This window comes from Crinia signifera, chromosome 2 (assembly GCF_055691185.1).
Source record: "Crinia signifera chromosome 2, ASM5569118v1, whole genome shotgun sequence".
NCBI lineage: Eukaryota > Metazoa > Chordata > Amphibia > Anura > Myobatrachidae > Crinia > Crinia signifera.
In genome coordinates, this window is record NC_139218.1 from 312,170,341 (window position 1) to 312,186,823 (window position 16,483).

The following is a 16,483-nucleotide window of genomic DNA, read 5'->3' on the forward strand; positions in this document are numbered from 1 at the left end:
CTGGAAACATCAGTCAAAACACAAGACAACTTCTGCAGCATTAGCATATTGTAACACAGCTGCTGCTGTTAATTCTGTGACTCAAACTCACAGCTTGCACGGTAGATAATGCTAATACAGTTGTACTTGCAGAACTGTAAGAAGACTCGCATCTCAAGCCAGCTGGTATAGAACCACATGGTATACCTTAGCAGATATGTACAAGTATTGGTTGTTGTTGTTTTTTTTTTTTTTATCAATCGACATGCCCCATGTACTGCAGTTTGTCATGTAAGTACGTTTTATATTTCGAGCCTGTATCGTACACTTGCATGCACATTTGTGTCATGTGTCGCACGCCGATGCAGCATCACGCCATCACCAGCCTCCTGCGTCACTACTAGACGCAGCACACAGAGCGCGAGACAGGTAGCAAGGTGACAATTGGCGCGAATCCAACCGTCCTATCACAGCATCCCTTACGAGACGCGTTGGCCAATTAGAACGGCCCAGATATATTTTCCTCATTGCGCGCCCGCTAGTGAGGACCATTACCATGGAAACCAACATCCGGCTTCCCAGTTCTTCCAATCATTCCCTGCATTTTGTTGCAGATCATTCCGCCATACGTAAGTAATTCATCTATCTCCGGGTCCTCCTGCGGAATAAGGCGAAATAGCGATCTCCAGGTACACGGTCGCCGGGAGAAGACGCCGCCCCGGGCTGCAGGTGGCGGATAGGAGCTTCGTGATGACACCAAACGAGAGGACCCAGGTGTTGGTGACGTCATGACGCCTGTAGGCAGCCGGGGTGTGTGACCGGTAACGGCTTCCCGTGTGTCTGTCACTGTCTGCGCGGGTCCGCTCTTCCCACTGTGTCACACTGTTGCCCCTACCTCCCGGGGAGACCATGGTGGCTAAGCAAAGGATCCGGATGGCTAACGAGAAGCACAGCAAGAACATCACGCAGAGGGGCAACGTGGCTAAGACCCTGGTGAGAAAAGAGTAGGGGATGCCATCATCACCATCACCCATCTCTGGGAGCCATGGGTGGGAGCGGGGCAGCCTGTGTGTTCATGGAGTGGAGAGAGCAGCTGTGTATGTCACTGTCATATACCGGCATTCCAACCAGTGTAGTTGCATATGGCAAAAATAGCCATTCTGTGGTGGCACTCTAGCACCTGTGCTGTGGCACAACATGTCTCAGCATGCTAATTCACCATCAGACTGCTACAGTGGGGGTTGTACTCCCCCCATCAGCTGGAGCGCTATGGCATGGTTTTGCCAGTGGCAGCTATGTGCCTAGTGCATGATGTTTCATATGCCTAAAAAGTGGGTGTGTGCATTGAGTACATGGTTTCTGCTTTATTCTGTGTGTATGTGTGATATATATATATATATATATATATATATATATATATATATATAATATCAGTGTTTTTCAACCACTGTGCCGTGGCACACTAGTGTGCCTTGAGCTGTTCTCAAGTGTGCCCCCAGATCTAGAGATGCCCAAACCAGTTTACAGCCACCACCAGTTCAACTGTTATTTACTGGTCTCTTCTTTTCATGCCAAGGGCCAATGTATTTTATTTTTGATACCTGTGGGGACCAGTGTGATTGTTTTTTTTATATGGGGGGCCAATAGGTTTGTTTTTTCTCCTGTGGGGGCCAGCCAATGTGTTTTGCCCTGTGGGGACCTCATGGTGTGCCTTGGCAATTTTAAGATCTTATTTAGTGTGCCGCAAGGTAAAAAGGTTGAAAATCACTGATATATATATATATATATATATATATATATATATATATATATATATATATATATTCTCACACCATTATCTTTTCTGTAAACTGCACCATACAGTAGGGGCTAAATGTATTTCTAAGGTGTTTTTTGCCAGGTGTTTGGTGCTAATATGTATGCTAGACTTTTGGAAATTGCATTGTGCTGTATAAACTTGCCATGCTTCACTATATTCTACAAATCAGGCACCATTATGTAATTTGTTAACCAACTGGACAGTGCAAGTTTGTGTTGTTGTTGTTGATGAAAGAAAATTCCATGTCTTAAATGAGAATGGCTGTTAAAACATAGTTGCCTTCAATAATGTGTCTGTTTAGAAGTGCCAATTAAACCACCAAATTGATTGACCAAAATCCCAGATCCAAACTAGTATTTGGAATACGGGTTCAATCAGGGTTGAATCTGGAATTTGCACCTTTTTACACTGTGGTGCTGGCCCGGAATATTCCCAGGCCAGCACAGTTTACACTGCGCATGGGTGCAGGGGGCGGAGCTTGGAGATGACCAACCTCTATACGCCCAACCTCTATACTGACCACATGAGGTTGGGCTCCCCCATTGGTATAAACGTGCCCCGGGTCGGATGACCCAAGTTACCCATTTACACTGCCCTACCACCCCACTTACACCGCCGCTACCCCTGTCAACAAGGCAAAAACCTGGGTTTTTGCGGTTGTGTAAAAGAGTAAAGGTGCCCATACACGTACTGATTCTGATGTGCGTTTTGTGCTAAATTAGCATCGCATTGCATGCGTTGTGCATGCGATGCAATAAAAAGACAGTACAAAAAGTATGTGCAGCACATACTTTTTGTACTGTGCGATGAGACGCCGCGGGAGCGCGCATCTCATAGCACACATTGGCAGAATCGGTACGTCTATGGGCACCTTATGCTTGTTATGTAGGAATTTATTAATTTATAGAATGCATGTGATTTTAACATTTTGCAGAAAAATATATTTTTCTAAAAATATTAAATATACTTAATTGTATAGAGTATATTCATATTTACTATAGTAATATTTTTTTCAGTAAACAGAAATTTAGAACTGAGAATATGGAATAGGCTTGGCAAACGTTTCCAATCTCTCTTATGTAGACAATCAATATACAGAAGTCATTTATATTGCATGTTGCATATGTGAGATAGCAATGTTGGATCTTGTTGCTATTTAACCATATTTTTATATAAATATATATAGAATACATAAGCAGTAAAGCTTCACGCTGACTGTGTGAAATGTGAATTCGTAGCAAGCATGATCCGAGTCCCACTGCTGTTATTAGAAACAAACCTGTTAGACATTTCCCTTCCTGTTATTTTGCTTTTAAAACCAATGCAAATTGCTGGTTTGTTGGCATGAGACAAAAATGTGGAAAAATAAAATAAAAATTCTACTCCCAATTTCTCATTACTTAAGCGGAAATCAATTCCGTTACTCATCTAAGGAAACAATCTACACTTTTCATGTATTACACAGGAATAAATTGGTACTTGAAAAATAAAGACATTATGCTGCACCTCTAAAGGTCCATACACAATGGGCGATTATCCCCAGCGTGCATGCACAGTGATGACCGCTGTCATCGCTGGGGGGAAAGCCGTTCAGTGCTTGGTTAGCACAGTGCTATGCAAAGCCGTCCTCAAAGCTGGTTTTCCCGGCGATGATGCGCGAGTGGGCAGCAGCGCTCATCGCCGGACCATACACACTGGGCGGCTTTGAGCTAAAACTCTCTCAAACTTGGTGTTTTGAGCTGCTTTCAGCTCAACGTCGCCCAGTTTGTTTGGGCCTTTAGGGACATTGGTGTAGAAAATAAATGGAATGCAGGAAACCATAGCTTTTCTGTTAGTTTGTTGTTGTGGTTGTACCTAGATAATAATAATTATAATAATAGATACAGTGTATTCAACTTGAATTAATTAAGAATTAGCTGTGCTCTCTTATTGTGTCGCAAATCTGTTATATTGGTTATGAAAAACAATAACTTGTTACATTAAAAATTGACTTATACAGCAGAATTTAGTTCCAAAATAAAAAGGGAGATGGGGGATATAAATGATGGCATGGTGAATAATGATGACAAGAGAAATACAGGAAAAGAGACCGAATTGAAAGTGAGAGACTGTGCAGATGAGAGAAAATGAATTGGGCATCACATAATGAGATAGCCAGATGGGAAGAATGTACAGGCTACATCTGTCCATAACGCTGGGAGGAGTCATAGGCTAATAGCCTTTCAGAGCCTCTGACTCCACCCACACACACTCACACAGTGCCAGACCCTCTGCCTCCCCAAAGACACTGCTACTCCACAGCCACCAGGTGAGCGGCAGGTCTGCCCGCATGCGCCCCCCCCCCCCCCGTGTTGCCCACATACCCCTATCATGCCTCATAGCCCAGCCTCCTGCTCTAATGCACCCTAACTCCCACCCAGTAGGAGGAGACACTGACTCAGGGCCATGCTGGACCCTCACCCACTGGCAGAAGCTGCACAGTGTCCCCCACCCTCCTCTTTAGTCCCCCTTATGCCCACACACCCCTATCACTATCCAGCTTCCTGCTCTCCTGAAGCGTAACTTCCACCACTGGGGAGTCGCTGATGCTGTGTTGCCCACATACCCCTATTATGCCTCATAGCCCAGCCTCCTGCTCTAATGCACCCTAATTCCCACCCAGTAGGAGGAGACACTGACTCAGGGCCACCGTCCTGTGCTGCCACGCTGGACCCTCACCCGCTGGCAGAAGCTGCACAGTGTGCTCCACCCTCCTCTTTAGTCCCCCTTATGCCCACACACCCCTATCACTACCCAGCTTCCTGCTCTCCTGAACCGTAACTTCCACTACTGGAGAGTCGCTGACACTGTGTTGCCCACATACCCCTATCACGCCTCATAGCCCAGCCTCCTGCTCTCATGCACCCTAACTCCCACCCAGTAGGAGGAGACACTGGCTCAGGGCCACCGTCCTGTACGCCTGTGCTGCCACGCTGGACCCTCACCCACTGGCACAAGCTGCACAGTGTCCCCCACCCTCCTCTTTAGTCCCCCTTATGCCCACACACCCCTATCACTACCCACCCTCCTGTTTTCCTGTGTCGTGACCTCCGCCAGTGGGGAGCCGCTGACTCAAAAACACCCTACTATACTATTGCACACACACACCTAAACAACACGCACACCCCCCCCCCACCCACACACACACACCCACAAATGTCACTGTACCCTCGACACTATCAATGTACATCTTACTCTGTAACCGCTTTTTAATTAAACAAAAAAATACACACTCCCTTCCAAATCATATGCTCTCTATTTAACACATTTCACCTATAACTAAAGTTGCAATACATGGCATCTTTCATACAATTCTAACCATATTTCTCACAATACAAACGTTCACAAATTAAGGGGGCGCAGCCCCTTAGGACGGTGTGAAGAGCGCCCGTAGGGCGCGATGAATCACCTAGTGTAATAATATTTGTCTAGTGTGACAAAAAGATGAGTTTTGTTTGTCTTTATATTTCTAAAGCATTTATATTCTATAATTATATATTGCTATGAATTAGTTCATGTAAGTAATTATACCCAATGTTACAAGATGCGACACCTTTACAACAGCACTATGGCCAGTGTTCCCTCTAAGCTGTGCGCACACACCTTGACGAGTATGCGCACAGACATTACAACTGAGCGCACAAAGCAGCAGTGGTCCCTTTTTGCAGTTGTGGACTCAATTAATGTGTGTTTCACCCATTAACTACATTGTGTACTGTATTTTGAATGTTTAAATGTTTAATATCATTTTGAAGTAAAGTTAACACAAATGCTGAACGTCATTTTCAGTTATATATAAGTGACGCACAAAAATGTAAATTTCATTCCAAAGTTGCACAGCCAAAATCTTTAGCCGCACACAGCCTTCGTAAAATTAGAGGGAACATTGACAATGGCTTTTTCAGAATACAATTATTAACCCCTTGAGTGCCAACATTGCTCTGAGAGATCCTCAAAATATCCATTAAAAATGCCAGCGCCACTCACAGCGACTGTTCTTTTAGTATAAATAAATATAAAGCCAAGTCAATTAATTGAAGTTCAGTGATACCCCTTTTCAGCTGCACACATAACCCTGGTCCAACCCGGCTCACTGCGATGTGAAAGCATCAACAGGAAAAACCTGGGTCCAGCAATCTGGCATTCCGGCCCAGGTTCAAAGAAGGTTTTTACCTTATTGTCGGGTCGCTCCAGGGACGGGTACGTGTCGTGTCCGAATCCTGAGTGCGACCTGGCATTTTCGGTCCATGTCCAAATCCCAGTTGCGACCCGGCACTTGCAATGTGAAAGGGGTATGAAATATTGCAATAAAAAAAAAACAGTCGCTGTGAGCGACGCTGGCATTTTTTGCGGATATTTTGAGGATCTCTCACAGCAACGTTGGCACTCAAAAGGTTAATTGAAAATTTTAAGTGCAGTAAAATAGTGATGTTCAGGGTGTGCGATATGGATTGGTTGATATAAAATCCAAGTAGATCACTGGTGAAATGGATGAATTTCGAGTACATACTGTATTGTTCACATCATCAGTAAAAGAGCAATGTAGTTCCAATAGAACAGAGGTTCTCCAACTGTGGGTCCCGACCTTCTCAGCAAGGGGTGGCGACTCCATGTTGCTGACCATCAGGCTGATGACTTTTCTAATCTCAGTCAGTGATTCAAGGAGTCTGAAAAATCTGTTGAATTGTCTGTTACTTCAGACTCCTCCCATCACTCTGTGCCTCCACAATGCTGCCATATACAGTATGTTCAGTCTGCTGACTACACATGTGATGTGATGACCTTCTGCAGTAACTTGCTGGGGTCCTGGCATTATTTTTATTGTCCGATGGGGTCCCAGAGCAAAATAGTTTGAGGACAACTGCTATAGAAAATAGTGTTTCTCAAACTGGTATTTTAGTAGGTACTTCTCTTGGGTTCGGTATGATATACCTACAATCAATTGACCGACGGTCAAAATACTGACATGTTCAAAATACCTATATTCAAAATATAGACAGGTCAAAAATTAGACACATGTTTTTCATATCCATATCCAGATCCAGTAAGGTTCAAAACCTATTTTCTCTCATTCTAAACTGACTGCCACGCCACTCTGAGCACAGTGCTTGGTAACTCTTTTTATGTTGTGCCACCTATTGAAAATTCTTTTGTGTGATTATTTGTGACATGCAAAACCATAATAAACTTTAAAAAAAAACATGCCATCTGCGTTTTGTGTTTCATTTAAATCTTACATTTATCAGAAAGTTCCAATAGGTGTCTGCCATTTTTGAACACTTACTACACACGTGTTTCAATTCACTGTTCAATTCACTGTTAATTATTAGAATGTATCAATATAGGAACTGAGGGAACCATTAAGAAAAACATGGAACTGGAAATATCGAATGTAATGGTCCAGAGAGTTTTACCTAATAAATTTCATAATCACCAATCCACAGCCATAACAAGTTGTTGTCCTGGCATAGGTTGGAGGAAAGGAACTACATCCTGGGAAGCAGCATGTTTTACTAAGGGATGACGTAAGAAAGTGCTGACCTCCATAATGTCGACAGCTATTTTGTTGACATTGTTCACATGTCATCATTTAATGTTGAAATGTTAACATTGTCGGGATGTCGAAGGAGTCGGTAAACAATCCTGTTATATATAGTCAGCTAGCAATAACAGATGGTCATTGCAGTCTCTTGGATAGTCAAAAATAAACTATTGTCACACAAAAAAGGAAACCTTTGGTGAAAAGGAAAGAAATATAAGTATAGCTATTTCTCCTTCAGGTTTCATGGTTCACCACAGGGTTAATATTGGGGTTGTAAGGCACCAACTAGCTGAGCTTTCAGGATTCCCAGAATGCACGGCTCCTCTCCCCTATATCCCCGCCTCCATGATCAGCTCCTCGGTTTTTTTGTTGGTGCCAGCAGGAAACTGGTGCACCATATTTTCCCAGCAGGGATTGCCCTGAGGCAATCACAAAGCTTTATTATTTTAGTTTGTTTTCTTTTTTTAACTTTCACAGCCTGGTCCAAGTGGGGAACATGTGGCAGAGGTGGTGCCCAGCATCTAGCTCTGCCCGAGCGCTAGAATAAATGGACAGTGTGACAGGTAATAGGGCGCAACGAGCAGGTAAGAGCTCTCTCAGAGCGCGCAAAAATGCTGTCACACCGTGGGTCTGGGAGACAGTGCGGCGGCCAGGGCCGGTACAAGCCCTGTTAGCGCCCAAGGCAAGCCACCCACCCTCCCTCTCCCTCACGGGCACTGATCGCCTGGGGGGGGGGGGGGGGGGGGCGCGGCAGTGAATTGCCACTAGTCTAGCTCCACGTCTGGGGGGGGGTGGGGGGGGGGAGGTGCTGCAGCTGAGTGCTGACTAGCTGGCGGGAGTTGGGGCGGCAGCTGCCGAAGACTGCCACTGGCCTGGCTGCTGACGACCAGGCAGAGGAAGCAAGTTTTACACGGGGGGCTGTGGCGGGTCGGAGGGGGGGGGGGGGGGGTATCGCTCACCTGCTTGGCAGATTGATGCTGCAGCTTCTCCTTCCTCCGGCTTTCCTCTGCAGTAGCTTTCGTGCTGCTGGCCTGCAGCTCACTACCGCGCTCCAATGGCTACCGCCTAGTGGTGGCGCCGGCCCTGGAGGCGGCTAGCATAGACACTCGACAGGCAGGGATTCCACTACACCACCAGGGTAGTGAGCCCATTTTACAGGGCTCAGCAGTGGGGAAGACAAGCATAGGGGGGCGGCGCCAGCCTGTAGCCCGTCCCCACCTTTGTGCGCCAGTCCGCTGCAGGCTTCCCGTTCCCAGGCTGTTTGACTCTCGTTTCCTCAGAGACGTCAGCAGCTATCTTATACATGCAGCATCGGTTCTACAGGAGTGCTTGGGTTAGTCTCACCTGTATACAAAAAGTCTACTGCTGACCGCTTTTTACAGCATTCATAGTCCTACTTGCTCCTGTAGAAGCACAGTAGATGCTTTTGCAGTATATTGTACTCCTATCTCTGCATTGTATGTGACTGATGTGCTAGTTTTTATGCTGTCTGCTCTATTTATTAATCTATATGATATATTTCTATCCACTTTTCTTTATCTACACCCTGTGCCCAGGAGTGATATGGGTTATTCCCCTTGTCAAGTAGTAAATACCATACTGTTACCTTACAAGCATATATCTATAGGAGGTTATTCTGGCTCATACGTTGCCCTGGGGAGCAATGTTTTTCTTCTGCACATACGCTGGATGTGAGGCTAACTGCTAGTTCGCCGTCCCGTTCACACCCACCAGTGGGGGGCGGCGGGTTGCGCCCATGTGAACGCCCAGAGTTTCATGGGCGTTCCCATGAAAACGCTGGGTGTACCCGTGGAAATTAGGCAGTGATGCGGCTGCTGGGGGAAACCAGAGAGTGTCTTGGTTTTGCCCCCATACCCAAGGCTGCTAATTGATGTTTATGCAAAACACCTATTCGCAGCCATATAGGGAACTCGGCGAAGGGAGGGGGGGGGGGGGGGGCAGTTCGAGCAACGTTTAATCCAAGCACAACACTGCCACATTCGCAGCGTTGCATGTGGACCAAAATGACCTCCATAGTGTGTGTAACCATTTTCTTGTCACCGTGACTTCCAGGAATTGCCGCAATCAGACAGAATCCCCTAACCTGCGTTCATTAATCATGTGCTGCAGGTCTCTCTGAGCAAGATATCATTCAGGATATCCTATGTGTAAACTGTTAAGTGTCCCCCCCCCCCCCCCCCCCCCCCCCCAGGTCAGTCCTCTGTTCATGTGCCTACACAAGAGCCTCCCTGGCAGCTTTTTCATAGCTCCTAGGTACATTAGTGGATCATCTTAATCCAGTTATGGGTCCTCCTATGCAGATTGTACCACCCATAGTACACCACCATCTTGGGTTGATACTTTATCTACACACAGTGCCAACCCTAGCACAGACATCATTAGCTATGCAAAATATACTACCTGTCACAAAACATGCTAGTGGGCGGCCACTACTCACATCCTCACAGGCGGATGAAGAGGTTGATCTGAATCTTTCTATAACAGATTCAGAGGAAGACAAAGTACACACTTAACACAGATGTAGATGTACATGCTATCAAACTGGTGCTTTTGTCTGATGACAATTAGCCTGCACCTGTTGCAGAAAATACATTTTTTTTTATTTTATTTTTTTATTTATTTTTTTTAAACAAAGTTATCAGGCACAATTTCTACATTTAGATTATCTTCTGGAAATGAGGACAGATCAATGGGAAACTCTGGGGAAAAAGGTTTCCTGTTTCTATGAGGTTAGTCTCCAGATATCCACTCTCGCCAGAGGATGGTAAATTATGGGAGACACCACCTCCAATACTCACCTGGTAAAACCCTTTGTGCTACCTGTTACTACTGGCTCTACCCTAAAAGAGCTGACAGTTGTATGGAACAGTGGGGCAGATGTATTAAGCCTTAACAAGAGATAAATGCAAGGTTGATAAAGAGAGATAAACGTCTAGCCAATCAGCTCCTTACTGACTTTTTTCAAACACAGGCTTTAACATGGCAGTTAGCAGGTGATTGGCTGGACGTTTATCTCTCCTTATCACCCTTGGATTTATCTCTTGTTAAAGCTTAATACATCTGCCCCAGTGTCTGAAGTCTATCTTTACTTTCACAGGGGCTATTCACAGACCCACTGTAGGAGTGGGCAGCTAAGGCAATTGTCCCTTGGCTCAAGTTAATAGAGGATGAATTACTGGCAGAAGTTTCAGAGGATTGCACTCTGTCTTTCTCATATCAGACAAGCAGCCCTATATATAAACAAGGCTTTTTCTGACGCATGTGCACTGGCTGCAAAGGACTCGGCTGCCTCAGTATTGGCATGTTGCATTAATTGGCTGTGACCCTGGAAAGCTTATCTGGAGTCCAAGCAAACTTCTAACCCTTCAAAGGTTAGGTTCTTTTTGGGAAGAATAAGATTGTGGCCTCTTTGGCAGCTTCCAAGACGCATGTTTGCCTTCTGCCCTTCCACAAAGGGCTAAAACTATACCCTTTCGATCCTTTTGTCCCCAAGGAAAACCTAGAGGGCAAGGTTTCTCACGAAACACAAGTGTTCCTAAGTCTGCCAAACCTAAGCATCTTGGGACACCAGACAGCCCCCCGGCGAAATCAGATAAGCCTGCCTCATGATGAGGCAGGTCTATCTCTGGAGGACCCCAGGGTGGGTGGCTGACTAATTCACTTTGTACAGGTATGTACCACTTCCGATGCTTGGGTGAGAAGTTGTGACCTGCCAGCATACAGTGTCCAATACTTCTACAGGGGCCTTCCATCAGAACCTCAACAAGTGGTAAATATCCAGGTTTGAATACAGAACCTGGTGCAGTCCAAAGTAATAGTCTTGGTGCCTCAGCAGCAAAGAGGGCTTGGATATTACTCAACCCTGTTTTTGGTCCCCAAGCTAAATGGGACATACTAAATTTAAAGTCCCTCAACAAATTTGTAAAAGTGCCCAAGTTTCCTATGGAAACATTGCAGACGATAGTGTTAGCAATGGAACCAGGGGACTACATGGTGTCTCTGGATATACAGGTGTATCTGCATATCCCTATTGCTCCTTTGCATCAGCGGTTCCTCCTCTTTGGCATTACGTCCCAACACTTTCAATTTCAGGAACTCCCACATGGCCTTTCTACAGCACCCAGAATTTTTACAAAAGTTATGGTAGTCATGGCAGCATGCCTTCGTCTTCAGTGGATAAGGGTGATCCCTTATCTGGACGACCTTCTCATATTGGCTAAATCTCCGGAGGTATTGCTAGACTACCTATGGACAACGGTGACCTTTCTCCGGTGTCATGGGTGGCTTTTCAACTGGCTTTTCAACTGGAAGAAATCCACCCTGGTACCATCACCTGGGTACAGTGCTGAACTCAAATGTTCAGCATCACAATTCATCTGGAAATATAGATACTCAGCCTTATGGTGTTGATTTTTGACATGGTCGAGTGTGCGCATTATCACTCACGCCCTCTACAAAGACTAATTCTGACTGAGTGCGGAAGCCAACCTCATTGGATCAGGTCCCAATCACTGAAACTAACTCTGGATATATGAATGTCCCTAACATGGTGGCTCCACAGCCAGGGTCGGCCATTTTGGATCCACAACTGGGTCCTTCTAACTATTGTTAAATCCTATTTATAAGTCAACTGATGGACAATAAGTCAGTTGCGCAGTTGCGTAATGCTACACCAACTGTAACCCTTTATTCCTAGCTGTCAGCTCAAAGAAATAACTTAGCCGAGACAGATGAATATGTATAGATTGAAGGTCCAACCCAATAACCATATGTATTTAGTCCCTAGTGGACACAAAAGGGTAACAATGCTACACAGTAGTAATACAATATGAATCAATGATGAGAAGAATGGGGGTATTTGTGTCAGTCGCACAGAAATCAGGTTTAGGATAATCAGTAAACCAACAACAGGTGTCTACGGCGCTAGGGAATATCTTAGTGTGTACTGGGCTATCCAACTTCTGCTGCCGCCATGCTGGAGGATTGCCAACCTCCACAATTTACCAAAAGAACACAAAAATTAGCATGGGGCGCTGAAGTGAATAAAAGAATCAATAAAATGTACACATATCACAAATTCAACTGATTCTGTGCTTGTGCACACTATTAAATCAGAATAAAACTGTACATACAATAATTACAATACCAAAAGCATGAAAAAAAAACTAAAAAATTAAAAATGAAATAAATGAAAAGAAAAAGAAGGAGGGACAATGGGTAATTAAAAATAAAATATAAAACAGCAGCACTTAGTGATCAGCCTAAAATAGGCACATAGCACCGTCCATATATGAACAATTACCCACGTCCGGGTATATAAATGAATCCTTAGGCACATCTTGTTTTTGGCTAAGGATATCCTTATATAAGTGATTCAGATTTTGCTATAATAAGCACATCCAACATTCCATAATTTAGTGCCAATGTTCCCGGCAATCTTTAATGGACAATGACAGTATTGAGTAATAGATTACCGGTCCTTGGGCTGATCGCCACTTTATAGAGGGTCTTCACGTGGACCTGATGATCCGGAGATGCCACTTAAAGTGCGGTGCGGCTGCAGTGTGAGTACCGCTGATATGATTTCTCTCCAGTGTCAGCATGTCAGTGGAGAGTCTGGCTTTAGTCAATCCCGGCGGCTGTTTGCCGTTTTCTACCAGGTTCTCGTGTTGTAGCAGCACTTGAGGGAACTCTGCCACTGCTCCAAACGTGCTTTGATGTCGATGACACCCACGAGATCACTTTGCGGTGTTATTAGACCGGGCAGCCAGCTTCTCAGTGAGACTCATTTGGAAAACGCATTTCTCCGCTCACAGGGCGGCTTTCTCAATTCCAGAGTGGAAAAGCTTCTTCAGGACCCTGAAGTCCTGAAGAAGCTTTTGCAAAAAGCGTACGCTTGACTACACACCTAGGGCGAGATTTAGTGGGTTTACCGTTTTTGAGAAAATGCTATTTTTTTTCTCAAATCGCCCTATATCGCCGTTTTTTTAAATCGCATTTTTGCAGCAAATTCGCATATTTAATGAGGTGTGTATTCCGGCATGAAAAGTGTGAGAGTGTGGCTGTCACCGGCGTCCCCGGCCATTGGACGCCGGCCTGATAGGGTTAAAGTCACATTCCTAACATTGCTTAATACAGGGAGAACTACAAGTGCCAGCAGACCTCCCCCGCATGCTGGGACTTGGAGAACCACATCGACCTCTAATAAATGTCACCCCTAGTGTGTAAACCCCACTCTCCCTTCCCCCATACTATTGTATTTTGATCTGTAATAGGCCGTTGGACACGGTTCCCGCAGCACAGTGATACGGTCTCTGGCGCCAGAGCCGTCTGTCTTCCTGTCTCCTCAGACCCGCAAGAGTAAGGAAGTGCACACCGGCACACCTCTCACTCAGCTCTGCGGGCAGCACGCAGTCTATGGACTAGTGGCTCCAGCAGGTCAGCGGCGGCGCTGAAGCGGGATCACATCCGTATTCAAGCGCTTGGCGCTGCTGCATAGAGAGCCCCAGGAATATATAAATAAATTGTTTCAAATCATATGTAATAATCCTGGATGATTATTGACACACTGTGACTGTCAAAACTTGATACAGTAATACATTCCTCACTTACACTGATAGCCAATGTGCCATACTAATTAAGCAACCATTAAGGGATAGTGTGTAGTGGGGTCCCACCAGGTGAGGATTTATTACCTTTTTAATCACTATATGTTGTCTCATGTTTTGTCTGTTTTATTTTATCTTCGCAACTATTTTAATAAAATCATTAAAGTCATGTTTTATTATTAATTCTCTCTGGTGCACCAACAAAAGACACCCTTTCCTGTCCTTAAAATGAATCAATGATGCAATAACATATAACATTCACCGGGAAAAACAGATAAAAGGACAATCCGCAGTTATACTACTACACCAATACAAAAATAACAGTAACCGTCATACATATGCAGCACATCCTGGGACCGGAGTCTGTAGTCAAGATTGATCACAGCATAGTGAGCTCCATGCACAGGATGCAGTAATTTAAAGGGAAAAACAATAGGATCCAGCAGGTCTTCCATTGGTCAGGGGGTCACATTTCACCTCTTCTGATAGGCTTAGTCCAGATGCACGGTTTTGTCTTTGTTCCAGGCTCGTCACCTTGCCCTGGTTCAAACTGACTATTATATGTCCCCTTTCCACATGGCCATATTTTCATTATTATTACTATGGTTCATAACTTGCAAATAATACTTACTACTATTTCCCTTCAATCACTAGAAGGCTGCGTATGCGACGCTAAACAAATTGATACCAAACATGAGGGAAAGAAAATATGTTTTAACCTTAAACTATGAGTAGTGCATTTTAAGCTAAATTACTATATTTTATTAGTATGAGAGTATAAGTATAAGACTATGTGTAACATTATAACTGCCATTAACAAGCTCATATTCTCTCAATGCCTCCGTAATTGCGTAAACGCAAATGGCGGCCATGATACTCTAAGGTATGTGTAGATGCAATTCAACTTCGACACTATGGATGCAAGTCTACAAGGCTGGGGGGCCATAGTAGAATCCCAATCCTTGCAAGGAAAGTAGACCATGTCCATAAATGTTCTGGAACTGCAGGTGGTGTGCAACATACTGCTACAAGTACAGGACATTCTGCAAGGCATATAACACATACCAGTATCGTCACCTGTGTTCATCCCGGGGTTTCTGAACTGGGAGACAGACTTTTTAAGTCACCAAGACTTTCACTGTGGGGAATGGTCCCTTCATCTGGAATAGTGCGGTGACAACATCTGTTATACAAGGAGGAATGAGGCCAGGATCTCAGTCAGGATGGAGATTTCATGGCCTCTTGCTTGGACCTGCGGAGATTGGTCTGCTTCTGACTCCATGGGTGACAGAGCCAGCTGATAGTCTGGATGTTGATCCAATGCTACATTAACATATTGAAGCTACCGATGCTGCTTCCATGTAAGTAGCAGCAATAGCTACTCCAATCACACCTGAATAAGTCCCTATATTATTATAAATTGATTAAATGATCCAAACAAAATTAGTTTATTCAACAAGAATATGCACACCTACTAATTTCTATTGTAACTCTATCAATGTAAAGCCTGTACACATGGGCGGCAGCCGCGAAGTCGCTCCACGGGGGGGAGGGGGAGAGGTAGAGTGTCCGCTCACCTCCTGCTGCCGGGGGGCCGTGCTGCTGCATCCCTGGTCACTCCACGGGGGAAGGGGAAAGGCGATGCGGCGGTGGGGACCACACCTGCTCCAACTTCCGCCCTCCTGTTGGCACCTTCTATAAAGTAAATTCCATGGTTCCTGTCTGCTGCCAAAAGGGGAACAGAGGTTTCCCATAGTACTTCACACAGAAGATATTCAATACAACATAAATCCTTCAGTTTAAGATGTGACTGAAAATATCTATAATATAGTGTAGGCTGTTCTTTAAATACATATATATTAATGATGACCTATAGGAAAAACCTTGTGTTTAATTATATAAGGAAACTATTGAATGTTAATCTGAGGGGTTTGCGGATGTCAGTCTGCTCAAGGTGCTGTTTAAACACTGCAATGATCAGATCAAACAGATGAAATGACTGATCAATTATTGTACATTGGTAACTACAATAGCATAAGAGCGTATGTCAATAGCGTAGCCTGGTGACCAGATTTTGTTGAGCTCTGTCATACGTATCCCTCTTTCCAAAGATAACAAAAGTGTGTTTATCAAAAAATTTCTATCTGTAAATTATGCAGTGGGGATGCTAAAGGTGAAAACAATTACAAAATCGATAGTGCAAATTTCACCGTGTGGACACACCATTAGATAAATATTTTATTAACTAATGTTAACTTCAATGGGGTGTTATTTCAGTGGGGTGTTATTTCAGTGGGGTGTTATTTAACATAACCACTGAATTATGTTTTAGTGTTTGTACAGTCTTGGGCCTCAGTGTTTGCTTTGTAATGCAAAAGGCAATATTAAGGTACGGGTATCACAATTTGTATCTATTTGTACTTTTGACTTGCATTCATTTTATGACATTGTATAATTCTCACAAGTATTTTTTCC

At 44.4% G+C, this 16,483-nt stretch overlaps 1 protein-coding gene across 1 annotated transcript in view; it reads left to right on the plus strand.

The window, feature by feature from the left end:
* The first annotated feature begins 422 nt into the window (after positions 1 to 422).
* The window catches only part of SERP2 (stress associated endoplasmic reticulum protein family member 2), a 30,351-nt gene continuing 14,290 nt past the window's right edge, over positions 423 to 16,483 (plus strand). The window contains exon 1 of the mRNA XM_083171214.1: positions 423 to 972. Coding sequence (XP_083027340.1) covers positions 889 to 972 — 84 coding nt within the window. The 5' untranslated portion in view covers positions 423 to 888. The remainder of the gene's footprint in view (positions 973 to 16,483) is intronic.